The sequence below is a fragment of the Lasioglossum baleicum genome, chromosome 3 (genome assembly GCF_051020765.1).
Source record: "Lasioglossum baleicum chromosome 3, iyLasBale1, whole genome shotgun sequence".
Classification (NCBI taxonomy): domain Eukaryota; kingdom Metazoa; phylum Arthropoda; class Insecta; order Hymenoptera; family Halictidae; genus Lasioglossum; species Lasioglossum baleicum.
Window position 1 is genome coordinate 10,088,897 of NC_134931.1, and position 25,602 is coordinate 10,114,498.

General features: G+C 39.0%; 1 protein-coding gene and 1 long non-coding RNA gene across 3 annotated transcripts; one reads left to right on the forward strand and one right to left on the reverse strand.

Moving 5' to 3' along the window:
- Positions 1-6,220: 6,220 nt before the first annotated feature.
- On the reverse strand, positions 6,221-9,527 carry LOC143221905 (uncharacterized). The gene is made up of 2 exons (XR_013011891.1): positions 9,160-9,527; positions 6,221-6,358 (listed from the first exon to the last, which is right to left on the reverse strand). It is a non-coding gene; the product is annotated as an uncharacterized LOC143221905 (long non-coding RNA).
- Positions 9,528-9,896: 369 nt separating this feature from the next.
- On the forward strand, positions 9,897-25,275 carry LOC143221903 (uncharacterized). 2 transcript variants are annotated; one of them, XM_076447562.1, is made up of 5 exons: positions 9,897-18,519; positions 18,601-23,876; positions 24,230-24,625; positions 24,696-24,834; positions 24,990-25,275. In XM_076447562.1, exons 3-5 carry the CDS (start codon positions 24,347-24,349, stop codon positions 25,262-25,264), a joined length of 693 nt encoding a protein of 230 aa, XP_076303677.1. In that variant the 5' UTR covers positions 9,897-18,519; positions 18,601-23,876; positions 24,230-24,346; the 3' UTR covers positions 25,265-25,275. The 2 variants fall into 2 exon arrangements, with proteins under 2 accessions (XP_076303677.1, XP_076303676.1); XM_076447561.1 differs by having other exon boundaries at positions 18,601-24,625.
- The last annotated feature ends 327 nt before the right edge of the window (positions 25,276-25,602 follow it).

Sequence of the window (25,602 nt, forward strand, 5' to 3'; positions counted from 1 at the left end):
CAATGTTCGATCGATCTCGCCGCGAAGCGAAAGGCTCGCGACAAGGCATTTAATTACCAGATGCGATTGTGTACGCGCGGAATGATGGATAACGAAAGAAAAATATTTGGATCGTCCAGAAATAGCCTACGCGGGTTTTATTAAGCACCGCCGTTCCCGCGTCTACCGTCGATCCGATCTAAAGCTGTTCCGAGCGTGGAGTAACAAATGATAAATCTGGATTCTGCAAGAAGATCGAACGAAGTCTCGATCTGTTGATGTTCGAAGATCCTTATTGAGGACACTGGTTAGTTAGAAATTTTCCGTATGTGCATGGTACACAGACTACTGGGAGATTCAGATGTTCTTTGTGTGTTATTTGTAATCAAACTTTATTTTAAGATTCTATTTATACGAGCACGGTTTCCATCTTTCGGCTATTATTGTAATCGCACAATAGATTCGGAGATGTTGAAATCGTCATTCATTTTCGAGAACAATTTCATTTAAAGACTTTGAGAAAATTATGCATCCTGATTGATAGATTTCACGCTTTTTGTGTAATTAAGGGAAATTCCGTGGCACCTTGAACCCTTCCGTGACCAATGCAAAGCACATTTTAGTGTAATAACGACACGCGATGTTCCCTGAGACTTGCACACCTACCTTTTCATTTAATTTCGAGGTTAATGCTATTTTTAATTTCACGCCGTTTTTAGTCGAGCATTGCCGCTATTTCTGCATTTAATTATATCACATTGATGGTACGTTTCTTTCATTATTACTACTTACATTGTTGGTGAACCTGCGCTATAAAAATGCAGAAACTGTTCTTATTAAAAGTTTCTCCTGTTTCAGAGAAAATAATAAAATTGATGAAACATGGAAGGAAAATATTTCTATGGATATTCTCTACAACTATTTTAATAGAGTCAGGTTATTTGAAGTTGATTGAATATGGATCCATTACGATCATTTTACTCACTGTAATACGTGACTTGTTTAATCATTCACATACTCTACTAAAACGGTTGAAAATGCTATTTTCATTCTGCAGTTTACAGAGTTACAAACGTTCTATTTGAATTGTATGTAATTATTGTAACTTATTTGCTTGAAAGAATAATTCAACCAATTATATTTTAGAAAAATTAAAAATTGTACATCGCATAAAGGTGTGTAGAAGTGCGTACGAGAATGAATACAGAGGCGATGATGGCCGGGCAATAAATTGGAGAAACGGAAATAACGAATACGATGACGAAGGGATTAACGTGTCTACCGAGCAATAATCGGCGAGCGTCCGTAGAACAAATAAATAACGTTGTCGCGACGCGATCACGCGAAGACTAAGATCGTATCCAACGTTTAGAAGGTTGAAAACGTTAACTAACAAGATTCACGGAAGCTAGTTATTAGCGGTGCCGGCCGTATTATTTCAAAGTAATGACGTAGGCGAGCAACTGTCAACCAGAAATTTTCCTTGACGTATCGTACGAGCTGCTCTCGCGCGCGCCCGTGTAAAACGCGTGGTTTCCGCGCGACGTACGCACGTCCACACACACAAGCAACATACACAGGCCCCAGACTCACGGCAGTTGGCAGAGATCCATGAAAACGATCCCTCTGGGTCTATGCACGAAACCGATGTACCGTCTAGTTACCGAAAATAAAGGCCTTTTTGCAACGTGCGCGTTCCAGAGCCGAGAATTCGCGAGCTTCTCGCGATCATTTTATTTACAAGCCGAAGCACGCGAAATTTTCGCTGGGCGAAACAAACAAGCTAAAGTAAATTGCGTGGTTTAAGTGACAGTGATGTGGAGATATTTGACAGACTTTGTTTAAGTGATTCCGTGGTAAACTGTCGGAAACGTAATTATTTTTGCCAGACAAAACAGAAAAATGAACAGTTTTCTTGAAAATATTGTAAGCGTAGAGTTAGTTCGAGCGGATTTCAGCTATTGGGTTGGCAATAGAGTAATTTCGATATTTTGAGGTGAAATAAAATCCAATTTTTTTATTCGAGCAAGAACTTTCACTAATGATGATAACCTGAAATCGTACTTGGATCAATTATTTGCCGATAAGGAGCAGAAGTTTTATGAGCGCGGAATTGTGAAGAAAAGAACACATCGAAGAAACAAAATTGGGTTTTATTTCACCCTTAAAATACCGAAATTACTTTCTTGCCAACCCAATATTTTTAATATTTATTCTGAACAAATAGTATGATTGTTTACTTCATCGTTATCGTGTAGAGTAACAAAATAAGGTTTAATTATTTTTCTATCAATTTATATTTAATTAGCTCCGAGATGCACTCTTTGGTCCTTTTGAAAGAATTAAGGGAAAAAGTGATAACGTATTTTTCTTTGGAGTTCGTTCTACTTTTTGCAGCGCGTTTGACGTTTCCCCGAAATCAATCTACTTAGCGTCCAATCTCTCCTGTAGACGTACGGAGACTATTAAACGGCAGGGTGTGTTTCCATCGGCCGTGAAATGAACCGAAAGGCATATTTGAGGAAGAGACCCCTAAAAATAACGTCGCTTCGTTTCGTTTCCTTGCGAGACCGCTAGGCCATCGATAAACACTATTTTACGAGCGAATCGATTTTCTCATTAGCCGTGGTGCATCACGAACGACCGAGATAGATAGTAGAAATGGATAATTGCACAGAAGTGTTATTTGACTCCTTGAAATCCCCTTATCATTCATCTTTTTGTAAAAGACAAGAAAATTGTGCTTGAACTTTTTTCTTTGTTCACATGAGAAATGTGATTAGAAAAATTGATAAGTAAGGGTTTAAGAGTATCCTTATTCATTCAGATATCGGTAATATTGCAAAGGATTGACTGCTGCAAAGTATTATTTATGGCTCGAGTAAACTTTACAATTTGCCCTGAGAGACGTTTGATAAATCGTTGAAAAGCATTTGTGGAAGAGTTTGAACATATAGCTTCAGACGTTATGCGAATGAGACACTCGTTAATATGGTATATGGACATTGAGAATAAAACTCGACTAAAAGTCGATCTTTCGGGTAGATTCAATTTTGAAAATTGCTTATAAATTAAGCACTGTTTCTCTTTGTAAAAAAAAAACAAAAATTAATGTCAATCTTATGCACAGTGACTCCCACTAATATTCGGACACTCTTAAAAGAACGATAACTTTCTTAATATTGGACCATGCCATTTGAAATTTTTCGAGAAGTTAGAACAATTGGCTTGCTACACAACGAGAAAAAAATTGCAAGTTGTCGGAATTGCAGAGAAAACACTAAACATTGTACTTTGCAACTTTTTTATGTGGGCTTTTATGGAAAAATTAGAAAACAGGTTTCGTAGATGTGTAGTAATTTAAACATATTCAGAAACTTACATCAAAATCGGTCGACGTTGCAAAACGTATTATTTAAATTTTCAATATGGGCCCACATAAAAAAGTTGTAAAATGCAACCTTTAGTTTAGTGCAATTTTTGCAAAAATTTCTTTTCACATCCGATAGCAAACTAAATGCTCTAACCTCTCAAAAAAGTTCAAATCGTATAGTCCAATATTAAAAAAGTTATCGTTTTTTTGAGAGCATCCGAATATTAATGAGAGTCACTATACATCGAATGCATTGTTATTGTTCTGAAACAATCTCTAATGTTTCTAGGAATCAGTACATCTTCGCGAGAGTGTCGAGGACGTTTCTCTAGAAATCGGTTAGGGGAACAGAAACGAAGGATGCCGGTCGATCGAATTCGCAAGAAAACGGTTCGACGGTCGATGAATTATCGAGCCCCGGCGTTCTGACTGACGTATTCAAGACGGCCCGGGAAAATCCGTGACGGAACGGTTTTAAATATACACGCGGACCCCACCCTGATCGCTGTCCGACTGTCGATCACGTTTCATCAACGGTTACAGAAACGCTGTGTAAAATAGACCGCGTATTGCTTACGAGTGGTTCGAAGTTCCTACTTCTGTCTCTGTCTCTGCGAGGTGTCCGAGATAGAGAACACACTTCATGCATTTCGCATTAAATTTCTCGATCGGTTCAAGAGATCGGTGAGGCTATCGTAACCCTCCGTTGGGGGCAATTGATTTCACAGATTCATTGGAACAAAAATTTGAAGATGGGATACTTTAGATGTATTTTTATTTATGTACAAGTTTCTTCAGTCACATTTCTTTTTTAATTAAGGAGCGTTCACTTTTTGACACTGTATCTGCCGAGCACTAAAAGTGACTATTTTACACTGCTTCATAAAAATAAAGAGAATTTGTTTATTCAAATTTTTTAGCGATTTTTATCAGCAAAGGTATAAACACTAATCCCTGTGATTAGGTTTATCAGGTTAATCAAGCGTTCCAGGAAGGAGATGTACAAGGATGACAATGGTGGACAAGGAGAAATTATTGTTGGTAAGAACTACTTTGTGTATATACTAGGTCATAATTTTTGTCTGTGGAAGAAGAGAAGGGTACGAGGCGTAATTACGTTGGGATTTGTCGTTTGTACGGTTCCAAGCATCGATCAATGAACAGCCTTAATGTGAAAAATCAACTTTGTAGAAAAAGATAGTGTACAAGGTCATTCACAATTTTTGAGCACTTTTGAAACAGTAATAATCTTCGATACAGTGTAAAAACTGCAAAGTACTTCAAAATTATTAATAACAGTATACACACAGTACATATTTAATTGGTAGGAAATTGACAGTCATTCGAAGTGTAGTCAATTTTAATTTACATAAGTTAGACTCAATTGTTAAAAGAGAGAGAGAGAAAGAGAGATCTCATTTCTGATATCAATTTCCCACCAATTATTAAGTACAAGGAGAGATAAGAAGAAACTGTAGAAATTAATCTAATGCTACCAAATAGTATATTAAATTTCCCTGTGCACCTGTTGGCTGAACGTTTACTATTTTTTCTCTAATTTATACTAACTTCTTCCTAGTACTGGCCCACAGTATACCAGATTCAACAATATGTGAAGTCTGTAGAGTTTCAGTGCAATTCCCGGTAGCCTCATAAATCTGCCAAGTTGAATGTAGCTGTGCGCTGAAAACTTTAGTCACCGCGGCATACGTACAAATGAAATAGAGCCGATCGTCTTGCACACGTGAAGATCAATTACATGACACCAGTGACAATGAGTCATTTGCTATAATGTAATAATTGGACTATGGATGTTTAAGCAACATAAAAATATTCCTGCATCCAGAGTGCAATTTATTCGATTTCTTTCAATGAACGTATATTTCAAACACGAGCACATAGAGTAATCCACGATGTAATCCAACATTACATAAGATATAATCCAATCATTATCCAACATTACATAAGATGTAATCTTCATCTTAATTCAGCAGATTTCAATCCCTCTATCTCTATCTTTCTTTTCTACAGTTTCTTTTCACCTCTCATCTTCAATCCTCCACCTTGCAATTTTCAATCACAAGACAATCGAATCAAAAGAATTAAAGTTAATCTCAATAAATATAAATATATCCCAGTCTGTAGTGATAAAAGAAAAATACAATTTTTCACTTATGTAAATTGTAAATGTACATGTTTATTTAGTAACTAGACTGTGGAGCTCTATGCAAAGAACTTTAAGTCAATTGTCAGACACAGAAATCAAATAAAAATATATTCTTTCTTCTCTAATAATTTGAACAAGTTTTACAGATTTATGTTTCACTGAATCCATAAATTCGTCCCAAAAATGTTGTAAAAAGCAAGTGAAGTGGGCAAAATGAAAAGAAAGCAGATAAAGACGTGAACTTACCGATAATGTGGTGGTACTTCTCGACGAACTGCGCGGTGCTTTGAATTCCCATGAGTGCCACGTCGATGTTGGTGTACGAGGGTGCGGATGATCGTCGTGGCTCCGGCTCGGCGCGACCGACAACACCTAACATCTGCTCGACCGTCACATAATGCCCATCCGGGTGATTTGATTCCGATACTCCCGTGTCCGGACGATTTCCCCGCCCCTTCGATTGCCACTGATCAATTATATCACTCACTCTCGGCAAGTCGATGCTCCGTAGTAATCGAGAAAACCGGCGGCCGAAACCGTCTGACCAATCACCGGCTTCAACCACTTTCGTCACTGTAGAAACATGTATTTATCCCCGGGGAATTCACTGAAACGATTCACCTGGAGAGATTCACTTTCGATCGAGCGTACTGATTACGAGGCACTGATTAATTATTATCTAAGACCGGGTTACGTCGATCCACTTCCAACGTCGGGCACTACTGATCTTTTGCCCAATCCCTTTTTCTCTCTTTCTCCCTCTCTCTTTCTCTGTCTTTACCACCAGTTAGAAACGACTCGCGACCCCTTCCCTTCGGGACTGTATCGTTCGCCGTTTCCTGTAATTCAAATATTTGTGGTCAGCTCGTTGTAACCGGATAGCCGGGGCGCGCGTGTGCCGCGATTTACGCGACTTTCATTCGTGGAAAACGTTTAAGGTGTCGGCCGGCTGAACTAATCGCGGGACCGGCACAAGATTTAGATTCCGTTAAGGATGCGCCGAGTTCATTTATGCGTCACGCGCCGTTTGGGTCGGGGGTAATGGGAAATCAGCGTTTTTGCCAGCAGTTTTTATCCTGGCGGCCACAAATGAAATTCTTCGAGGGGTTCGCCACTCTTATGATTTTCTACCTGTATCTGTCCGAAAAAAATTATTGAAAGAATGAAGACGGAAACTGCTCTATGTCCTACCCATGTGCCAAACTTGCAAGCAAGTTTAATCCTCGTCGCGATTGTACTTGAATCATTCGAGAAAATTATTCACACGATCGAGGTTAAAAATGTAAGGAGATGAACAATTTTTAATCCAGTAAAATGTATTAGAAAAATTGCTGCAAGCTATACAACATGAGACACTTGTAAATAAGATATTCGGTTAAAAAAGAACCCATTAATTATTCTGGTAAAGATTCTAAAAATCATGCTCGCTCTGCGACGTCTTCAGCAAATCAACTTTGAAAAGACAGGCTCTTACCCCGACGTATTATAATGTTTTGCAAGAAAAAGATTCCTACAAGCTGTCAAATATATGTACTTTTTTTAAAGAGGTTCATTAATTCTTTTGGTAAAAATTCTAAATGATCAAGTTTGTTTCACATTGCTAGGACTCCTTAGCGGAGAGACACGTGCCAGTCTGTATGGCAAGCTAAGCGCTGACAAAGAGGTAACAAAGAGGGTAGCAGTTTTCATCGGGAAACACGCTTGCGCGTTTAATGAAGTGCCACGGGAAACATTGCCCCTTTGATCCGCCATTTGTACCGGGCCGAGCCTTTGTGTATGTACAAACTCGCCTCGCGCTAATATCGCTGCAGTAATATACAACATGGCCACCCCGGGGTGGCTCAACTCCGTTGCAAAAGCATTTGTTGCGTCTCGGCTTTCAGAAATTTACTCGCGGCCGCACGCACCGTTGTTTACTATACCCGTTGTCTTAAAATAACGAAATATAGCCGACGAGCGCGGGGAACAATGCCGCGGCGGACTGAATACCGCGAGAATTATTCTTGATCCGTATCCTCGCTCGAATATCACACTTTGACACCTCGATTATGGCTCACACGATTTTCTTGCTCATACTTCAAATTCGTACGAAATCATTTTTTCTTTTCTTTTATACTAACACTAGAATTATCCTAGATTCATCCAACTTCTAAATTCTCTGTTTGAGATCTTTTATTTAAAAAATTCACTGTTAGAGTTGACGGTTGTTCTAATATTAATCTTTTAGAGACTGCGGCTGATCTGACAAATGCAAACTCATTTTTTATAAATATTTTACTACAACGGAAGAGAATGTTCATATTTTACTGAATAATAGGCAGACTATTTGCCTATTTTAATAAAGTTAAACATCTGTTGCGTACATGTATTGTCTTACTTTTGCAAATATTGGTAGAGCCTTATGGATTTTAAGTGATCTTTGTACGTTTCTGATCTTCCAAGGATTAGATTGCAGTCCATCTATACATAAATATTTCTCTTTAAGCTAATGTTAATTTATAATCTAATTTAGTTCATGAAATATACTTGCAACAATTATTACAATGGTGTACAACGATTAGGAACTAATCTGTGTAGAAATGTAATGAGTGAACGAAGGTTCCAAATCTGCGAGATGCAGAAAGGTTAGCATAATAATCCTAGCCGTAAATCTTCGCTTTTCAGATTTTGTGGAATTTTTATGAGCGCTAGTTTGGCACGTGTTAGTCCTGCGCACCTCGCGGTTCCAAATATTAATAAATGTTCCGAAGATATAGTCGATGAAGCCTGCGCTGCAATATTAATTTTTGCGACTACGCAAACAATGGTTAATTACATTTAAAGGGTACAGATTCATTATAAATAATGTTACTATGATCAAAACATAAGAATCAGCTACAATATTTTCCAAAATTGATAGGAAATAACGTGTATACGAAATGTAATATTATTTTCCTTTTTCTCTATCACACATTTGTAGTTCGAAGTTAGCATTTATCATACAACACGATATTTTATAATAAATTGTTCCTGTATCTGTCAGACCAATCGCTGTGCTTTCAGAGTTGCACGATGAATATTTCGCAGTACATTCGCAGTAATTTCTGAAAAAATGTCAACCGCTTAACAAATGTACTACTGAAAGAGAATCGAAGAAATTCACGATGTGAAAACAAATCTTTCTTCCCCACCAAATCAGTACAACAAAAATTCTGCACCTCAAATCCTCGCCAAATTAAACCAGACCCAACACGCATCAAACACCCCATTCACACGCCATCATAATGATCACCAAGCCAATCCAGGGTACCATCGAAGATCATTATATAACGGGCAGCCCGTAAACGATGGCAAACGATGGTAAACGATACGCATCCATGTCGAACATCCTCTCGTACACCACCCTGTACATGACACCTCCTCATTCAAGTATCAATGTTTCCGTGACGCTCTCCACCGGGACTCAGTATTTTTAAACGAATCCGTCCCCGTTACACTTTCATTCCTCGGCGGATCATTTTAATCTCCAGATCCGTCTCCAGCAGCTGAACCACGAAAAAGACGAAGACGACGAAAAAGAACACGAAGAAGACGAAGCTTCTCATAAATCAGCATTGTCGAAACAGAAACGGGCGCATCAAGAGACAGAGAGAGATCCTACCTCGAAGAAATCGTGAAACTGTTTCTGCGACTCGCGGCAAATCCGTAACTGGAGCCGCGCGTTACAAATCTTCACGGCTCGCGGTTCGCAAATCATTTTCCCGCGCTGTCGCAACGGCGCGGCGGCGGCGGGTGCATTCGAGACGCTGATTACGTCTATTTTTGCGTTGGGCCACCGGCGTACACACGTACCCCCAGAGCTACACGCGGCTATCCTTTCAAGGGAATCACCTTCCGTAATCCAATATGGAACACGCGGCCGACGCCGGGTAACAAAACGCTGTGTAGTACCTGTGCACCTGACTGGATCTGTCCGGCTCCTGGAGGATCGCACTGTTCATGGATCGGGAATCAACCACGTGCCACAACGATCGAGCCTGTTGCTATGATCTCGAACCAAAATTTGATCGGAACCGCGTTTCACTATGAGTCCGAAACTGCGAGTCTTGATTGGACGACGACAGAATTGGGGATGGAGGAGCCGTAAGAAAATAGAAAAAGGATCCGCTGGCTGGATGAAGGATTGTTCGAGGATCAATCACGTGTCACTTTAATCTAGCCTGTCGCTGTGTGGTCTCGATTCAAAATTCGAAACTGCGGGTCTGAAACTGCATGTCTTCGAAAACAGCAAGGTTGGGGATAAAGTGGACGTAAGAAAATAGAAAAAGGAGCCAGAGGGTGAACGAGTGATCACTGCCACCGGTAACCGCGCGCAAAGACGAGCAACCACGAGCAAGTTAGCGCGTCCACTGGCAATGTTAACGCGTCCACTGGCAACGGGAACCGACTATGCGAGAGACGGCTGTTGCGAGGACGGTGCACGATCAACGACTGCCGAAAGGGAGAGCGCGCACGTCCGACAGACTGATTGAACCGATAGGCATTGGCAGAGCGCTGGGACTCTCGCGAGCTTATTTTAACACCGCTGTCCTTCCAACTTGGGCCACGACGAGAACGCTCGTTGTGAACGCTCTGCGCCGCACCGTTCTTCGTGTTCAGGCGAGTCGAGGTGGTGCTGTGTAATGGTGCTTCTTGGCAGAGGCGAGGACCAAGTGTCCGATGATTACCGTTTTATAGAACCCGGATCGGTACCGGGAACCGTATCGCGTGCCACCGACTAATGAACGATTGCTATGGAATGAGTTCGACGGGGATCGATCCCTCTGTCGCCGGGATTGGGATTGATTAACCTAGGAAACTAAGGGATGGCTTCTCTAGGTCGATGGACAACTGTGGGGAGTGTAGCGTTTCTTTTGCTTCCAATGTTTTTTAGAGAATTGTTTACTGTCGTTTTCTTCGTTCGTTCCTTAATGTTTCACTGACAGCTTGGTCATTTGTCACGATGTTTATAAGCGATTCTTTGTAGGGTTGATGTTGAGGTATTGAGCTTGGTTTAGGAACGTGGGCAGAGTATATCGTTTCTTTGTTTTCAATCTTTTTAGGGAACCGTTTATTTTTTTAGAGAATCGGTTTTGTGTCGGTGTTGTGTGCAGATCTCGAGCCTTAATGTGCCCAGAATAAAAAATATGATTAGAATGAATTGTAAGAGACCAGCAATGAGTCCAGCTCTTGTTCCTCTCTCTCTCTCTCAGAGACTGAGGTTTTCCACAAGATTTTTTTCGAACATCTGGTGGAAAAGTCGACAAACGATCCGTAATTTGTAGTCACGCGGTCATCGTCAAACTTGACACTTGTCGACGTTTTGTCGCGTGAATCTGCGACCTGCCAAGAAACCCGATGACACAGTATCCGTAGTGAGTGTCGAGCAGTGACTCGTTCTCTCGGTATATGTAGACTATTATTTTTAGTTCGACTACCGCGTTGATGAAAACAATCAGTGCAAAACAATCGATAAACATTCTGCTCTGCGTGAGTAAATAATCGAAGCCTGTTACCAATGATTCGCGGCGCAGTCATTAAAACGAATACGTTCGTTGGAACCATGCTCTCAAACATCTCTTGACACTATTTTCCTAACAAACTGAGCGTTTGATTCGGTGGAAATCGAGTACTTACAAGGAATTGATAAATATAGGCGCTACTTTGTCCTAGATCACGCGCTATTTTCTTCAGATCAGTCTGAATGTCGGCTGCATTGTTGCTGGGAAGCGGATCCTATTAACGTTAACCTTCATTTACTCGCACTCCATTTTCTACGTAACTGTTTACATGGATCTTTAGACTCCAACATAAATAATTTTTTTATCCAGTAAAATAACTACTTCAATGCAAAACAAATATTTGCTAGTGTAAACGGCACTTTTGTTTATGCTTGAAACACTAAATTTAATGTTTTGAGATTGTAAGTACTGTATGCGAGTAATTAAACGTTAACACTAAACCTACCGAGCACTGAAAGCGTTTAAAATGTTCTACCTTAAAAAATAACAAGGCTCTATTTATTTAGATCTTGTGCAATTTTTATTACAATATGTGCTTGGATAAAGAAGTTTATAATTTCAATAATTCTATGATGAAAAATATGAAACCGTTCATTTGACCGGCAGTGGTAGGTTTAGTGTTAATTATCCGAGCCAAACATCATATCTGACGGGTACTAAATTTAACATAGTGCATCTGAATAATAAACGTAAAGCGAAACTGAACTGAATAATCAGGATAAAGACGATAATTGAACAGTTATTTCACAAAAATGTTAATAGAAGAACCAAGAAATTTAACAAAAATTACATAAGGGAACCCTGATATTTGACTCTTAGGTTGTTTGTTGCTTCAAGATGTGGATAAATAAGCATAGCAATGCAATTAGCCAACGGTGTAGGACACAAAGTTCACTATTGAACAATAATCGTAGGCTATAGCACAAGCATTACGACACTGTGCTGATCATCATCGCCCACCAATGACACAAGTACGATATCGTCGTACAATCATATTACACAATACGATCACATATTCCTACCAGGAAAATTTTCCTAGTTCATAAACGACGGGAGATAAAACCAGATCGAGAGTATCAAAATTGTCAGTTAATTACTCAATTTTTAATTACATCGAATAATTGTTATTTTGGGCACGAAAGAAAGACCACTGTATCAATAGCTATCATAATCAGGTAGCATTCTCAAGTCTTATTGACTGATAAGTAAACTGCGGATTTTTATGCAAAGTAAAAATTGTCTGGATCAACTGTAAGATACAGCCACATAAGCATATATATTTTTTTAATAATTTGAATGATTTGAAAATAATATAACAGTATTTTTACATTCTTTAAATGTTTTTACCATTTTTCATGTCTGTCTTAAACGCATAAAATCCTTACAATAGTCCACTAATACATTTTATTGAACATTAAGAGAAAAACAGAGTACAACAACGTGATCTTTGCTGAACCGTAAACGCTCCAAATCTCTGAATTAATTAATTCATTACCAAATACATCCTTTACATGTCATCTAACCAGTGTGTTCACAGGATATAATATTTTCGTTGTCAAATAAGATCATATTTGATGATATTCGTGTTTTAATTGGCCCCGTCACATTCATGCACGCCAACCAAGTAGCCTAGACTTAATCAACGGCGCTCATCACCCGTGTACGATATCTCGGTAGTAATTAGTCGCAGGAGCGTGGACAAATCGGCCGGAGATGGCGTTACGACCACCGTACCTGCCAAAATCTTCGTTAGTAACCAGCCAATTAGCTCCGGGGGTGCACCTCACTGATTTACAACGCTCGCTAATAGAAGAATAAAAAATCACCTATAACTCTCATGTTAGAGCAGGCTCTCTCGTGTACTGTTTCGTTATTTATACAGACCACGATACTCTCCCGATTCTGATTTGTCTCGCGCGTGCGGAAAGGTTGACGGTTCGGTTGTTATGCTCGTGCGACACCTCTGCCAAGATATTAGCCGCGCTGCCAGTTTATAAGATAACGCGTGGTGTACCGCGGATTTATAGTTAATGTCTTTTGGGATGTTCTAAATTGTTGTTTAAAAAGTTTTTCTAGAAGTGATTTTCAATAACATTATCTAACGTGAAAATTCTTACTTGACTTTTAATCTTTTAACCCACTTGTTCTACGATTTTTTTTGGAGTTCCTTTCGCAACCGATAGAACCTTTTTGTCTTTAATAATTTCTTGTGAAGAAGAGAAAATTTGTATTTATTGTGTGCCTAGATTCATTGTAATGGTCAAATGTCAATATTGAAAAGATAGAATCTTATTTCCAGACATTTCTTCCAGAAGTGAGTTTTAATAAGATTGTGTGTCTAACGTGGAAATTCTTACTTGACTTTTGTCATTGATTAGAATTAGCGAAGAAGAGAAAATTTCTATTTATTGTGTGCCTAGATCCATTGTGGTCAAATGTCAATATTAAAACGATAGAATTTTGTTTCGACGTGAAAGAAATAAATAATACTCATATTTTGCAAATTCAAAGACATAAAGAAATAATATTCATATTTTGCAAATTCAAAGAAAGAAAGAAATAGTATTCATATTTTGCAATTCTTGATATGATACTGCAGGGCTTAAAAATAGTTAGAAATCCTGAAATATTTTTGATTGCTTAGGCAGAGTGAATCAATGATTATCTGCTAAGAGCAAAGAGTTGGCTGCTGCTATTATGTAGTACCTATTACCCACAGTATAGTTTTATTTGTCACAATTTTGTTCCCTCTACTTTCTCAGGATTATTCAAATCTGCACTTGTGAAGCGTAAATGTTTCTCATGACGAAAAAATTGAATAAAGGAAGAATTCTTTTGCAATCATTATTGAAGTAAGAAGGTACAAAGGATAAGTTTGTCTGTCCATGTCGAGGATCCCATTGATTTATTCAGAGTACATCTCGTCCGTTCCTCAGCATCCTCGGTATTTTGAAACGAAACTAATAAACGCCATCCGAAACAAGCTGGAGCATGGAAGTTCCATGAAATCCAAAAACGAACACGTGACACCGGCATCGAACCGTGGTTCCCGGGATTTCAAACTGAAGAACTTCCTCGAACAAAAGATCTGAATCAGTTTGTCCCGTGGAACCAGCTGTGCTGCTCGTAGGAAACGACATGCGACACGTTCCGGATGAGACACATTCTGAAAATTAAAAAAACAGCGATCCACCTTTTTCTTCGCCTTCCGCGAAAATGTAACGAGCTCCCCAAAAGAAACTGTCTTTTTTCTAGATCGTCCGACTAGCGAAATGTCGTTCTAAAATTAGAGAAATTATGAATTCTGAAAGATCAAGTATTAAATCAGTTTGTAAACCGTTTAAGAGGTTATTACTTGATACAGGACAGATCTATCAATCTAGACGACTAGGAAGTCCAAGAAAAATGGCGCTAAAACTCCTATAGATCTCCACACTCGCCACCAACTATCTTTTTTAAATTCACCACATAATTAACTACATTTCCAAGAGCGAAGTCATACAAAGAGCAGTCGTCAGAGCGACGTTAACAGCCAAGAAAAATGGCGTCGACCGTAGAGTTCCATTTCTGTCGCAGCCCGTTGTTCCTTAAATCCAACAAGAACAATTAAGCAGATTCTCAGGAGACTGGAACGAGGTATATATGCTCTACTGTTGGCGACGATAAAACTATCAGTGGAAGAGACAGTGGATGTGGAACGATGGGAGGAAGAAAAAAGGGCTTACCTCGGAACCGTAATTTTACACTTTGTACGGTCGTCTTGGGCGAGAACTGCATCTTGTTCCGCGAAACTCACTCGCGAATTTGCGTTCGCTCCCCCCCCCCCTGACCCCCCTTCGCGTGTCGCAGATTATTTTTGCCAGATTCCCGACGTGCGCCGCCCCGAAAGTCAAAACATGGGGGGCCACTCTATATCAAACGTTTAATTGGGTGCTACGTCGTCTGACGGGAATGTGAACGCCGGTATAAATTTAATGAGACACGCGAGCATCCGTAAACGCGTTCACCATCATGCCGAACGGATGATTTTTTTAATTTAATGCCGCCCCACGCAGTTCATCTCGGTTCGCCTGCTCGGACTTCAAACGCCCCAACCTGCAACTTCGCGAGCCCATTTCAAGACATTCATCTTTACGTCCTGTTATATTTTCTTTTTATATTTTTTACACATCGCTATCCCTTTACGGAAGAATTATGTCGAACAATTGTGCCAGTACATGGGAAAATACGAAGAGTTTTTAACTTTTGTGCAAATTTGTAGAATACAAACTTGTTTCAACATTGATTCAGACTGTGTGAATATTGGGATGGTTGATTACTCTTGCTTTTAGCACAAAGATAGAAGCTCTAGGATAATCTGATTTCTATATTTCTCTGGTTCAGGCCTCTCCCAACTCCTATCGGACAAGGACGTGAGTGGTACCAGCTCGCATAATAAACCAGACAAGAGAAATGCGAAAAGCTGGACCCCGCCTGGCCCTCCAGCGAGCCAGACATTGAGGGAGGAAAAGGCATAAGTCCTGGACGTGTGGTTTTTAGTGGGCATTGGGGAAACCGAAGACCTGTTTCCCCCGAGTCCCACACTACCCCCCCTTCGGGCGGGGGGGGGGTACGCAAATGTATTTTTTCCACACGCCATTAAATTAAAAAAAGGCGTCCCCTACTCCTGGGTTTTCCCCACCAAACTCCTGTGGATTGTAGGAAGAGGAGGGGAGATTAGGAGCGTATAGGGGGCCGTATAGATAGGGGCAATAACAGTTGATAGTGGGGAAACCGGTACACTGGTAGTGGGAGCCGTGAAGCGACAGCTTCCGGGAAGAATTTGCCCAGGCCTGCTCTTGTCATTTTGGAAGGTATGTAGAAGATGGAATTCTGTGGTAGCTGTGACGCCATTTTTCTTGGACATCAACACAGACTAGACGAGTCTGGTAAAGAACAATTTACGTAAATAATAATTCATAATGATGTACCCTATTATTATCGATGATTTCAACAAAGATGAAGATAGGAAATGAAGTTCTGTTTCAACCACGACGCCATTTTGCTTGGACTTCAGCATCCTCTGGTTGCTCGCATGAACGGTACACAGTGATATGATACACGACATAATGAACTCTTGAGAATCATTTTAATCCTGAATTCGTCCGAGGAACGACATGGCGAAGACAAAAATGATGTTTGTGTGGCAGCTACGACTGCATTCCTGCGGCCGTTAATGTCGTCTTAGCAACTTTGTATCCCTACGATATTTATTCGAACTGTATACACGTAGTCCCGAAAACTTTCCGCACACCGAATAAATTGTAGCCCGCGACTTTTTATCACCAAGAACATTATTACGCATGATCCGCACGGTTTCATTCAGCGGAACGCATAAAATCCTCCCGCGAGATATAAAATCCTGACAAGAGAATCTGTGTTCCCGTCATCGTGTTTGACGTTGGAAATTTTGGCATAAAGTACGTCGAATCACCGAGGACTTCCCGTTGGATGTAAACCGTCTGCTTCGCGTCGTTACCGACGACCGTTCCGTCAAATTAATTCGTCGTGATTCCTGTTTTCGTTTCTTTTCCCAGCTTTATGTATGCGAGAGCCACGGCCATAAACGTCTGGTTGCCTAACATTTCCGAAACACTATTCCGATATAATCGCTACACTTTTATCGCAGATCTACTACTGACGTCCATTTTCGCGTGTTGAAACGTTACGTACATCGGAAATCGATACGAATATTCTGAACAATATGTTTTCAAGAGTGTCTTGTTGTTCCTGGCACGTTGATGAATTAAAAATTGTGTCGAGCATCTAAAAACATTCAGAAACATAGATTAATTGTACACACATACACACACGCACACACATGCACACACGATGTTCATGTCAAATACATTTTTAATTTTAGAGCAGACAAATTTAGATTAGACAAACAGCTCTAGTTTACGCTGAATCAATTTTGCTTTCTTCTAATAAGTTCTTCTAAGAAGTTGCTTTCTTCTAATGTGAAACAGCGAACATGTCATTGGAAATTCTCAGAATAAAGCTTCCAACTTTAAAATACAAATTCTTGTGAACTAAATTATATAAAACAGTTCACTAATGTGATACAAGTGTAACAGTTCACTCCTATCTTCCTGGAATAAAATGTCTAACCTAAAAATACAATTTCTCACTTAATAAAAAACACAACCAGTTCATTAAAGATTCTTATTTTCTCAGAATAAAAATTGGTAATACTTACGGCGCGATTTCTTTAAAAATGTACAAGATTGTCAAACGCACAACCCAACTACAATAATTTATCTCGTTGAACCGTGACTATCTATTCGCCACTTTCTTTTTCCAACGCATAGTTCAAGAACTTCGATCGGGAGAAAGGAAAGGGGACACTGTCAGAGGGAACAGAGTCGATAAAAATCGTTGACAAGAGGCACACTCGTAAATTCTAGGTGGGAAAGAATTATTGCTGACGGATAAAGACCGGCAACGATCTGACCAAAAGCGTTCGCGGACACGGAGTTGCTGAGGAACGTGGCATTACCGACATCCAGTTCTCGAGCTTTTCCTTTTCGGAAGTTCTGGATGGTTCGTGTGACTCAACGCGACGCCGGGAAAAAGGGAAAGAAAGGAAAAGCGTCGGGGCCAAGTCGAGTCGCCGCTCTGATGAAAGAAAACGCTGACAAAGGAACTACCGTGGATTAACTCTCGCATTATTTTCCACTGGTGAACACGGGAATTAAAGTTAACGACATTTTCTAGAGCTGCCAGGACCACGGAGAACTATTCTACATTGTTCACAACTTGTCCGAATTCTTTTATAATTTTTTAAAACGTTCAATTCATTGTTTGTACAAGTGTGTTCATGGATATTCGAAAACACATTGGTTTAAATTATTTTTTGAGTCCGAATAAAATGTATACATTTTGGAAAGGGTTTTGTAAATGTATTATATATAAAATGCGATTCGAGTGGAAGACACAGCAAAATTGTTGTAGATAATTTTTTAGAAGTGGTGGATAATAACACTATAATGAAAGTATTTTTACAATCATCGAATAATGAATGTGCGATTTAAAAGTTTGAGAGTACTGCAGTGGATAGAGAGGCTGTAAACTACGCTAGCTTTTTAATATTGTATTGGCAAGAAAATAGCTTTATAATATCTGTATCATGATCAATTTAAACAGTGATATTTCAAAAATGATGAATATGCACGTAAAAAGACGATTTTAATTGATCACCTACATTCTGCACGATTTACACTATATCACTAACTACATACATTTCTCGTAGTCTTCTTCCTTGATAAAGAAACGTTCGTACGTTTCATAAATCTCTAAAAAAGATCAAAAACTATGATTTACGTTGATACCAATAAAAGTGGTTCAAAACACGCAATCTTTGAGAATCATGTGTTCCGCAGACAGAGCAGGTGTCCTAATGATCAATGTTCTGTGAAAGGGTGTGTATTATAAACTTGTTAGGTAAACAACTGTCCGTAGATTAGGAATAATTTACTGACGTAACATTTGTGTAAATTCAGAAACGAAGCAGATGATTCAGGTCAGACAGACATAAGATGGCCGTCTCTACCCCGAAACGAATCACTGAGAATGGCGTTCCAAGTATGAGGACATCGTTAACCGACCGTGACGCATCTTCCAGAAATCCGTGCATTCGGAAAACTAAAATTGTATGGGGACAAGACAAATAGGCAGACGTCGCTCGGCTAGAAAACGGATAGGAACTCCGTCGAAATAGCAACAGGACCATTAATGTTCATTAGCACCTCTTGGCGTCGTCTCTTGGGCGATTTAACAATGTTATAGCAAACGGGGAATCTGTAATACGGATAAATGATCGGGAACACTGTGTGATCGATAAATCGAAATACGGATTCAGTTATTTCACTTTGGTAAGGAACTAGTTTATTAGATGTTTTTGAAAATAATTTTACAAATATGTCATTCTTGTACGAGAAATCAAAATGTAACACATTAATTTATATGTTAATTTATACTTTTGGAGTGGTTAGAAAGTACTTTTAACAACAATTTTGGAAATATGTCATCCACGTGCGAACAAGCTGAACGTCCTACTTGAATGTTTACACGCCTGAATTAATTACAAGACAATTTTGAAAACAATTTTACGAATACTTTACTTACACACAATTCTTTACGCAACATTAATTCTTAGAAAAAGAAATAGAAGAAGTAGAAGAAGAAATAGAAGAAGTACAAAAAGAAGTAGAAGAATTAGAAAAATAAGTAGAAGAAGTACAAAAAGCAAAAGAAGAAAGCGTGATATCAGTATGTAGTCTAATTATGTTAGTATTGAGACCACGGTTTTGGAAGTCAGATATCGGTAGTCTAATTAATATAGTGTTTAGGTCAACACAGCAAGGAACAATGATCTTCGTCGAAGAAGAAAAACCTCGTTGCGAAGAACTCAGTAGTCAAATTATTTCAGTGTTCAAATTAACACAGCAAAGAACAATTAACACAAAACACCATAGACCACGCTCAACCCAATCAGACCAAAGTCCTCAAGAAAACCGACGTTCAACTACCCTGAAAATACTCCAAGAAGAAGCAGAATATTCATTGTTCTTAAAGCAAGATATTACTAATCAAATATAATTACAGTATTTAAGTCAACACAGAAAATAATAACCCAACAGAAAACACCATAGATCACGCTTAAACCGAATCAGAACGGAGTCCTCAAGAAAATGTTTGACCATACTGAAAATACCCCAAGAAGAAGAAGAGCCATGGTTTCGAAAGCAAGCTATCAGTAGTCTAATTATTATGAAATCGTGCAGACAAATTGTCTTGACGTTGGTAGTCGGCGTTGGTCTCTGAGGAAGAGGTTCCTGAAAAATCGTGACGGTCCTTAAAAAAAAAAAAGAAGAAGAAGACGAGCCGAACGAGAATGATTGTTAGACACGAGGGAAACGAAACGAGGAAGTATCTGGCGACGAAATCGGAACTGCGGGGTGCCGTTTCTTCAGCATCGACCTCGAGGCGTATCTCATTGGCTGACTGTCGAACACGCCAACTCTTGAAGAGAGTCGGTGTTCGTTCCTTCGTCGACGAACAACGACGTCACGGTTCTATTCCTGGCCGTGTGGACGCAGCGATATCTTTAGAGTTTAGAGCAACCGGTACGGTACAGTCCGTTTCCGAGCTTTTCTTCCCGCGGGACGGGAAAATCGTTGCCAGAGAGACGACAAAGATGATTCGCTTTCGCCAACAAATTCGACGTCCCGTAACGTCATCGTTTCGCGAGAGTTCAGACGCGCGACATCTGTCGCATCATCCGATTTGAACGAATTCACTTTGACGCCTTGTTTTACGGGCCCTCGGATTAGTGAAGACCTCTGTTCGTCTCTGTCTCCTCCGTCCTGCTATCTCTGTCTCTCGGCTACTTGCGGACTGTGTTGAACAGGTTCCATCTTCCGGCGTGGTTCATGAGATGGACCAACTTCTCATTCAGATAAACGCTCGCGATTTGCGAACTTGCACAAACAGAGGACCAAGGGATAAGGAAATTGACAGGGTAGAAAAAGGTAATCTTTGATGGAGCTTATTGTAAGTACAATGAGCAGAAATTTTGTAAACTTTGAGGCTACACAAATTTTTTGGAAGTTATCAAATTCAAGAATTAATAAAGCACAGCCTCCGAAGGTGAATGCATTTGAGGATTTCATTGCAGTTATGGCTGGACCCTTACAAATCTTTACTCACCAATTTTATTTTACATATCTTTTAGATCAACACTGATCTTCTTATTGAACCTGATATAAATAGCTCATGATACAAAAGAAAATTGGAAAAGAGGTAGTTTGTAACTCTGGGTCAGAATGGACCCAAGTCCCGCAATTTTAGAATTAATCTAGCTTCTTTATAGAATATTTCGGATTTATTAAAGGCTCAAGTACAAGAAGGAAGAGTTTGATTAATGTCTCATTCTTCAAATATTGTTGAATGAATTTCTGTAGTACATATAATGGTAAACTAGTCTGTTTTGCATATGTTCTTGAAGCTAAGAACATTCAGTATCCAAACACGATACGATGTTGTTGATCAGACTAGTTGTTAGCGAAACTATTTATCCGAGCAACAGGGTTATACTTAGCCCATTAGTTACAAAATCTGAAAACTTGTTGCATCTCTAGTCTACGATGTTTAAACGTAATGATTTATCGTTGCTGATTCGTCAGGATTGACGTTGAATAATCGTTTCTTCTTCGGCAAGACTGAGGTTAGGAACACTTGTCGATAAACCTTCTTATTTAACAATGTAGAAATTGATTCAAATGTTATTTAAGATATAATTTATAATATTTACATTATTTATTATAAAATAAATAATTCAAGTATACATAAAGAAAAAGAGAAATATTAAAAAAGCTGGTTGAACTGAAGCGAGCCTGCTATTAAAAAAAATTGTCGTAACGTAGTAAATAATTAAGTTTTTCATTGTTAAATTTACTTTTTTTTTATGATGGCTCATAGAGGGGACGTGAGTAAGCCCAGTAGTTAAGACAGCTATGCCAACAGAGGGGACATGGTTACTGCAAGTTGATTTTATTTATTATAAAATTTCGAATTAATAAATGTTGTGCCCCGGATGAGGATTTGCAATGTTTACGAAACAGAGTTATCACGGATCGGAACTGAACAGACATTAGAGCCGTATAATTTTTTAAATTTCATTCTCACTTTATTTATTTCTTGATGTTTTATATTGAAGAAACTTATTTTTAAAAAAAAACTGCACCACTAAATGGCTTATAGAGGGGACACCTACCTTAGTCAGTATCACGAATCCCGTAAACACCAATATGGAAAATTCGATTCATGATTTTTTAGAAGATGGACAGTTAATGAGTTGCCACCGCGCGCCAGGGTACCTACTATTGCAGTAAAGGTGTGCAATAAAGAGCCCTGCTTCTCGTCGTTCCTCGTCGCCGTTGTTTGACGGAAAGTTGACGGAGAGCTGTTCGAAAGTTTATTGAGAATCCGAATGGGCGAAGACACCATGGATTCCGGAAGCTCGGAATGACCGAACTCTCGAACCCCGATGTAACTCTAAATAAAGCGTGCGCGACTCCTCCGGTGTACTGTCGATTGCAGTCGGGGTGTCTAGTTCTCCACATTGAACTATCTGTTGGTCTTGGACCCAAGCCAATCACCGATGAAAAAGTAGGGGTGAGAAGAAGATTGATGCCGCGCAACCGACTGAAACGAATCGTTCCGAACGCGCAAAATGAAGTCCGACCGGCTAAATGCACAGATGGAAAGGGATAGCGATCATGTGAATCGGACATGTGACAAGCAATTATACATGCATCTATTTATTAATCACTTATTTACAATGTTTGTATGACGTGTAGGTTCTTTAAAAATATTAATCTTTTGCAATGTAAATTATCAATTGTTACTAGCATTACTAGAATTTATTATTTCTGTTCATTCGTGTATCATATTGTTAAATAATGCAAAATATCACGAAGAAGAGAGGACCTTATGGCATTGAACTTTATACTTACATTTTTAATTGATTATGGGTTATACCGAGCGGTTTCTAACGTTATGAATTTATACACTAATTCATGATCTATTTATTAAATATATGTATATTAAACGTATGTAGACTTAACCTGTGCCATTTTATCACCAATAACAAATTTAGATTCGATGATGTGCCTACGATGTTTAAAAACTGAAGTAGAAGTAGCAATTCGTTTTCAATATGCATGATTTTATTAAATGTTTAAAGTTGAATCAATATAGTTATTGTTAAAAATATTCTATTACATTGAAATATAGTTATGATCGTGCAAAGTCGATAGACAATATTGAAAGCTGAATTAAATTGAACTTGCACAATTTACACAGGTTTGAAAAACTTCGAATAATTTGAACACTTTATGTCTTTCTTCATATTATACGATTTTTTATCGCGTCGATAGAACAAACATCATATAATATGTTTCATTCATCTTCTTTTCTAATGATCACGTTTAATAAGGTTTATGCCACTAATTTTCACTTTGGTTGATACAAAATTGAATCTTCCCATGACGTGATCTGTATCACAAATCGCTCATCCCATAAATAGCAATGGTGCCATTTTGAGAAACTCGTCTGATTTTAAGAGAATTGGTTTCTGTCGTTTGATGAAATTGCTTTTATTCTGCAACCGGTCCGTGAGCTTTTTATTTAAGATGAACTACGTCTAGCCGAAATATTGACCCGGAAAACGGATAATTTCTATTGAAAGTGGCCGCATGCCAAACATAATAATCCCGAAACGACCGGTGCCATCTTCCGTTAATACGCGGCAGCTTTGTTCGGCATTGCTTGTAAACGCATTCGTCTACGACTATTTATTGGACATGGTTTATTTATTCAGTCGACAAAATCATACATGGCTGACTGTTTCCGGGACGGTAGTCGTGAAACTGCCGTCCCGCGAAATTACTGAATTTTCGAACTGTGTTACGTTATGACCAATGGTTGACAGAGGAGTGTGAATGTCACCGCGATCATAATCATCGGGATTGTGATCGCGTGACAGGCGGAATTGCATTTTGTTGCCTAAGTATGGCCGTCCGGGAACGTCCCACATTTCTCGTAACATAGATGTAGAAAACATGGATGGGGTATTCACCGAGAAACATCATTACATCTATATCTTTGTCTCTTCAGTATGTCGTCTTTGAAAAAAATTAGAAAAATGGATTTTGAAGAAGCTTGGGAATCAATTCTTGAGTTGGATAACCGGCACCAAGAAAATGTGAACATTGTACGAAATGATCATCCTGTTACGTAACAAATTCAAAATGAGACTTAGAGGATGTTGAAATTTGGTTTAGATAGATCTACCTTTTTATTTGTTCTGTTAATTGGTTACCAGTTTCGTCGGTGTATAATAATAATAGTAATTATATATTTATTATGAAGATGGTATAAAAATTGATCATTATCAATTTTTCTACACATGTCCAATTAAACATTTTTATTTCGTGTAGTACTAACTCTAATAAACTGAAAATAAAATAAGCATGACATTAGATTCGTCGAAAATTGTTACTATAATGATTTTCTTTTACCCACTTTCTCTTTGACCACATAAAATCCACATTTTCATCGTAGCAGACTTCTATCGACAAGGACGAAGATGAAGGCACACGAAAACCGTCAAAGTAAATTTTTAGTAGCAGAGACCTCTCCCGCAGCACTGCCATGGTTCGAGAATAGAATATAGACGGTAGGATGGATCAGTATATTACAACCTATCAAAAAGATTACGCGTGGCCGTCGAGGAAAATCCAACGAGCAGCGTCCAAGCTTGAAGATGCCGGCTTCTGTAGTTGCGACTCAAGTCAGTCTCGAGAGATCAAGGTCACTGAACTATGCGGGGACCAGCAAAGTTGGAGTCGCATGGGTCCTATGGGACGTCTTCTTGATCCTAAGCTGTATCCAGCGAAGACTGGCCCTCATCCAGAAACGGATGTGACGAAGTTTGATCAGCCTAGCACGTACATTAAAAAAGTAAATTGAATGAAATTGATTGATTTTGCGTTTGTTGTGACAGAAATGATGGAGGAGATGATTGTTTCAGCTGGAGGAGAAGCATCCTAATCTCTATGGGGTGTTAAAGGAGGCTAATGAGGACGAGATTAGGCTCCGAATAGATGAGGATAGACTAAAAACTACCTATCAGTTGGATTATGGCGCGAAGGCGACGGAAATTTGTTCTTGTAAGACTGTTGTGAGATTTTTTATTCTTGTTCTTTGAAACTCTTTATTGGTCTGTGTAGCTTAAAAAATTGGTTGTATAGTTAAACGATTAGGTTTTATGGTCGAATTAGTTACTAAAGTCCAAGGCAATGACATGTATAATTATTTGTAATAGCTGATCGAACGAACGGAAGACTAACAAGTCCGGTTGCTACAAAAGAAGATGACACATCTGCTCGAGCTAAATTAATAAAAGAACGAAGTGGAAAGCGAGATGACAAGAAGAAGACGTCAAAAGCGAAGAAAGGTGAAGACGAGAGTCAAGAGACTCGACTACCGCCATGGCGTTCAGAGTACCAAGATAGCATCAGTAAATTAGGCAGCTCTATCATGGCCCTGAAAATGCATCAGAAAAAATCAGCGGCACCTAGTTGGGCAACGGCAACTTAATAACAGAAAAAATATACTAAAATTGACTGCATGTTTCAAATAAATTGACGAACGTTCTTGAGTATCTCTGAACTTTTTTTTATTTAAGTACATAAATTATTTAAACAATATTGAGCATATTAGGAAACTTAAAGACCCTAAAGGATTAAATTCCATGTTCAGATATTTTCTCCGTGTACTCAAGATTTTTTAATAGCAGAGATTGAGACGCACGAGTTTAGCTCGTTGTGGATTTGAACGTCGTTAAAAAGAGACACTCTACAGTATCGTCTTGATTGTCGGAATGAATTGTCTCTGTGAATCATTTCACTGCAGACATCCAAAGCCCTGAAGTTGCT

Bases quoted from the DNA above. Each gene is read 5' to 3' on its own strand.
- LOC143221903 (XM_076447561.1), top strand. From the start codon at position 24,347: ATGGATCAGTATATTACAACCTATCAAAAAGATTACGCGTGGCCGTCG. The intron at 24,626-24,695 runs GTAAATTGAATG...TGATTGTTTCAG, and splicing joins CTAGCACGTACATTAAAAAA to CTGGAGGAGAAGCATCCTAA. The intron at 24,835-24,989 runs GTAAGACTGTTG...TATTTGTAATAG, and splicing joins GGCGACGGAAATTTGTTCTT to CTGATCGAACGAACGGAAGA.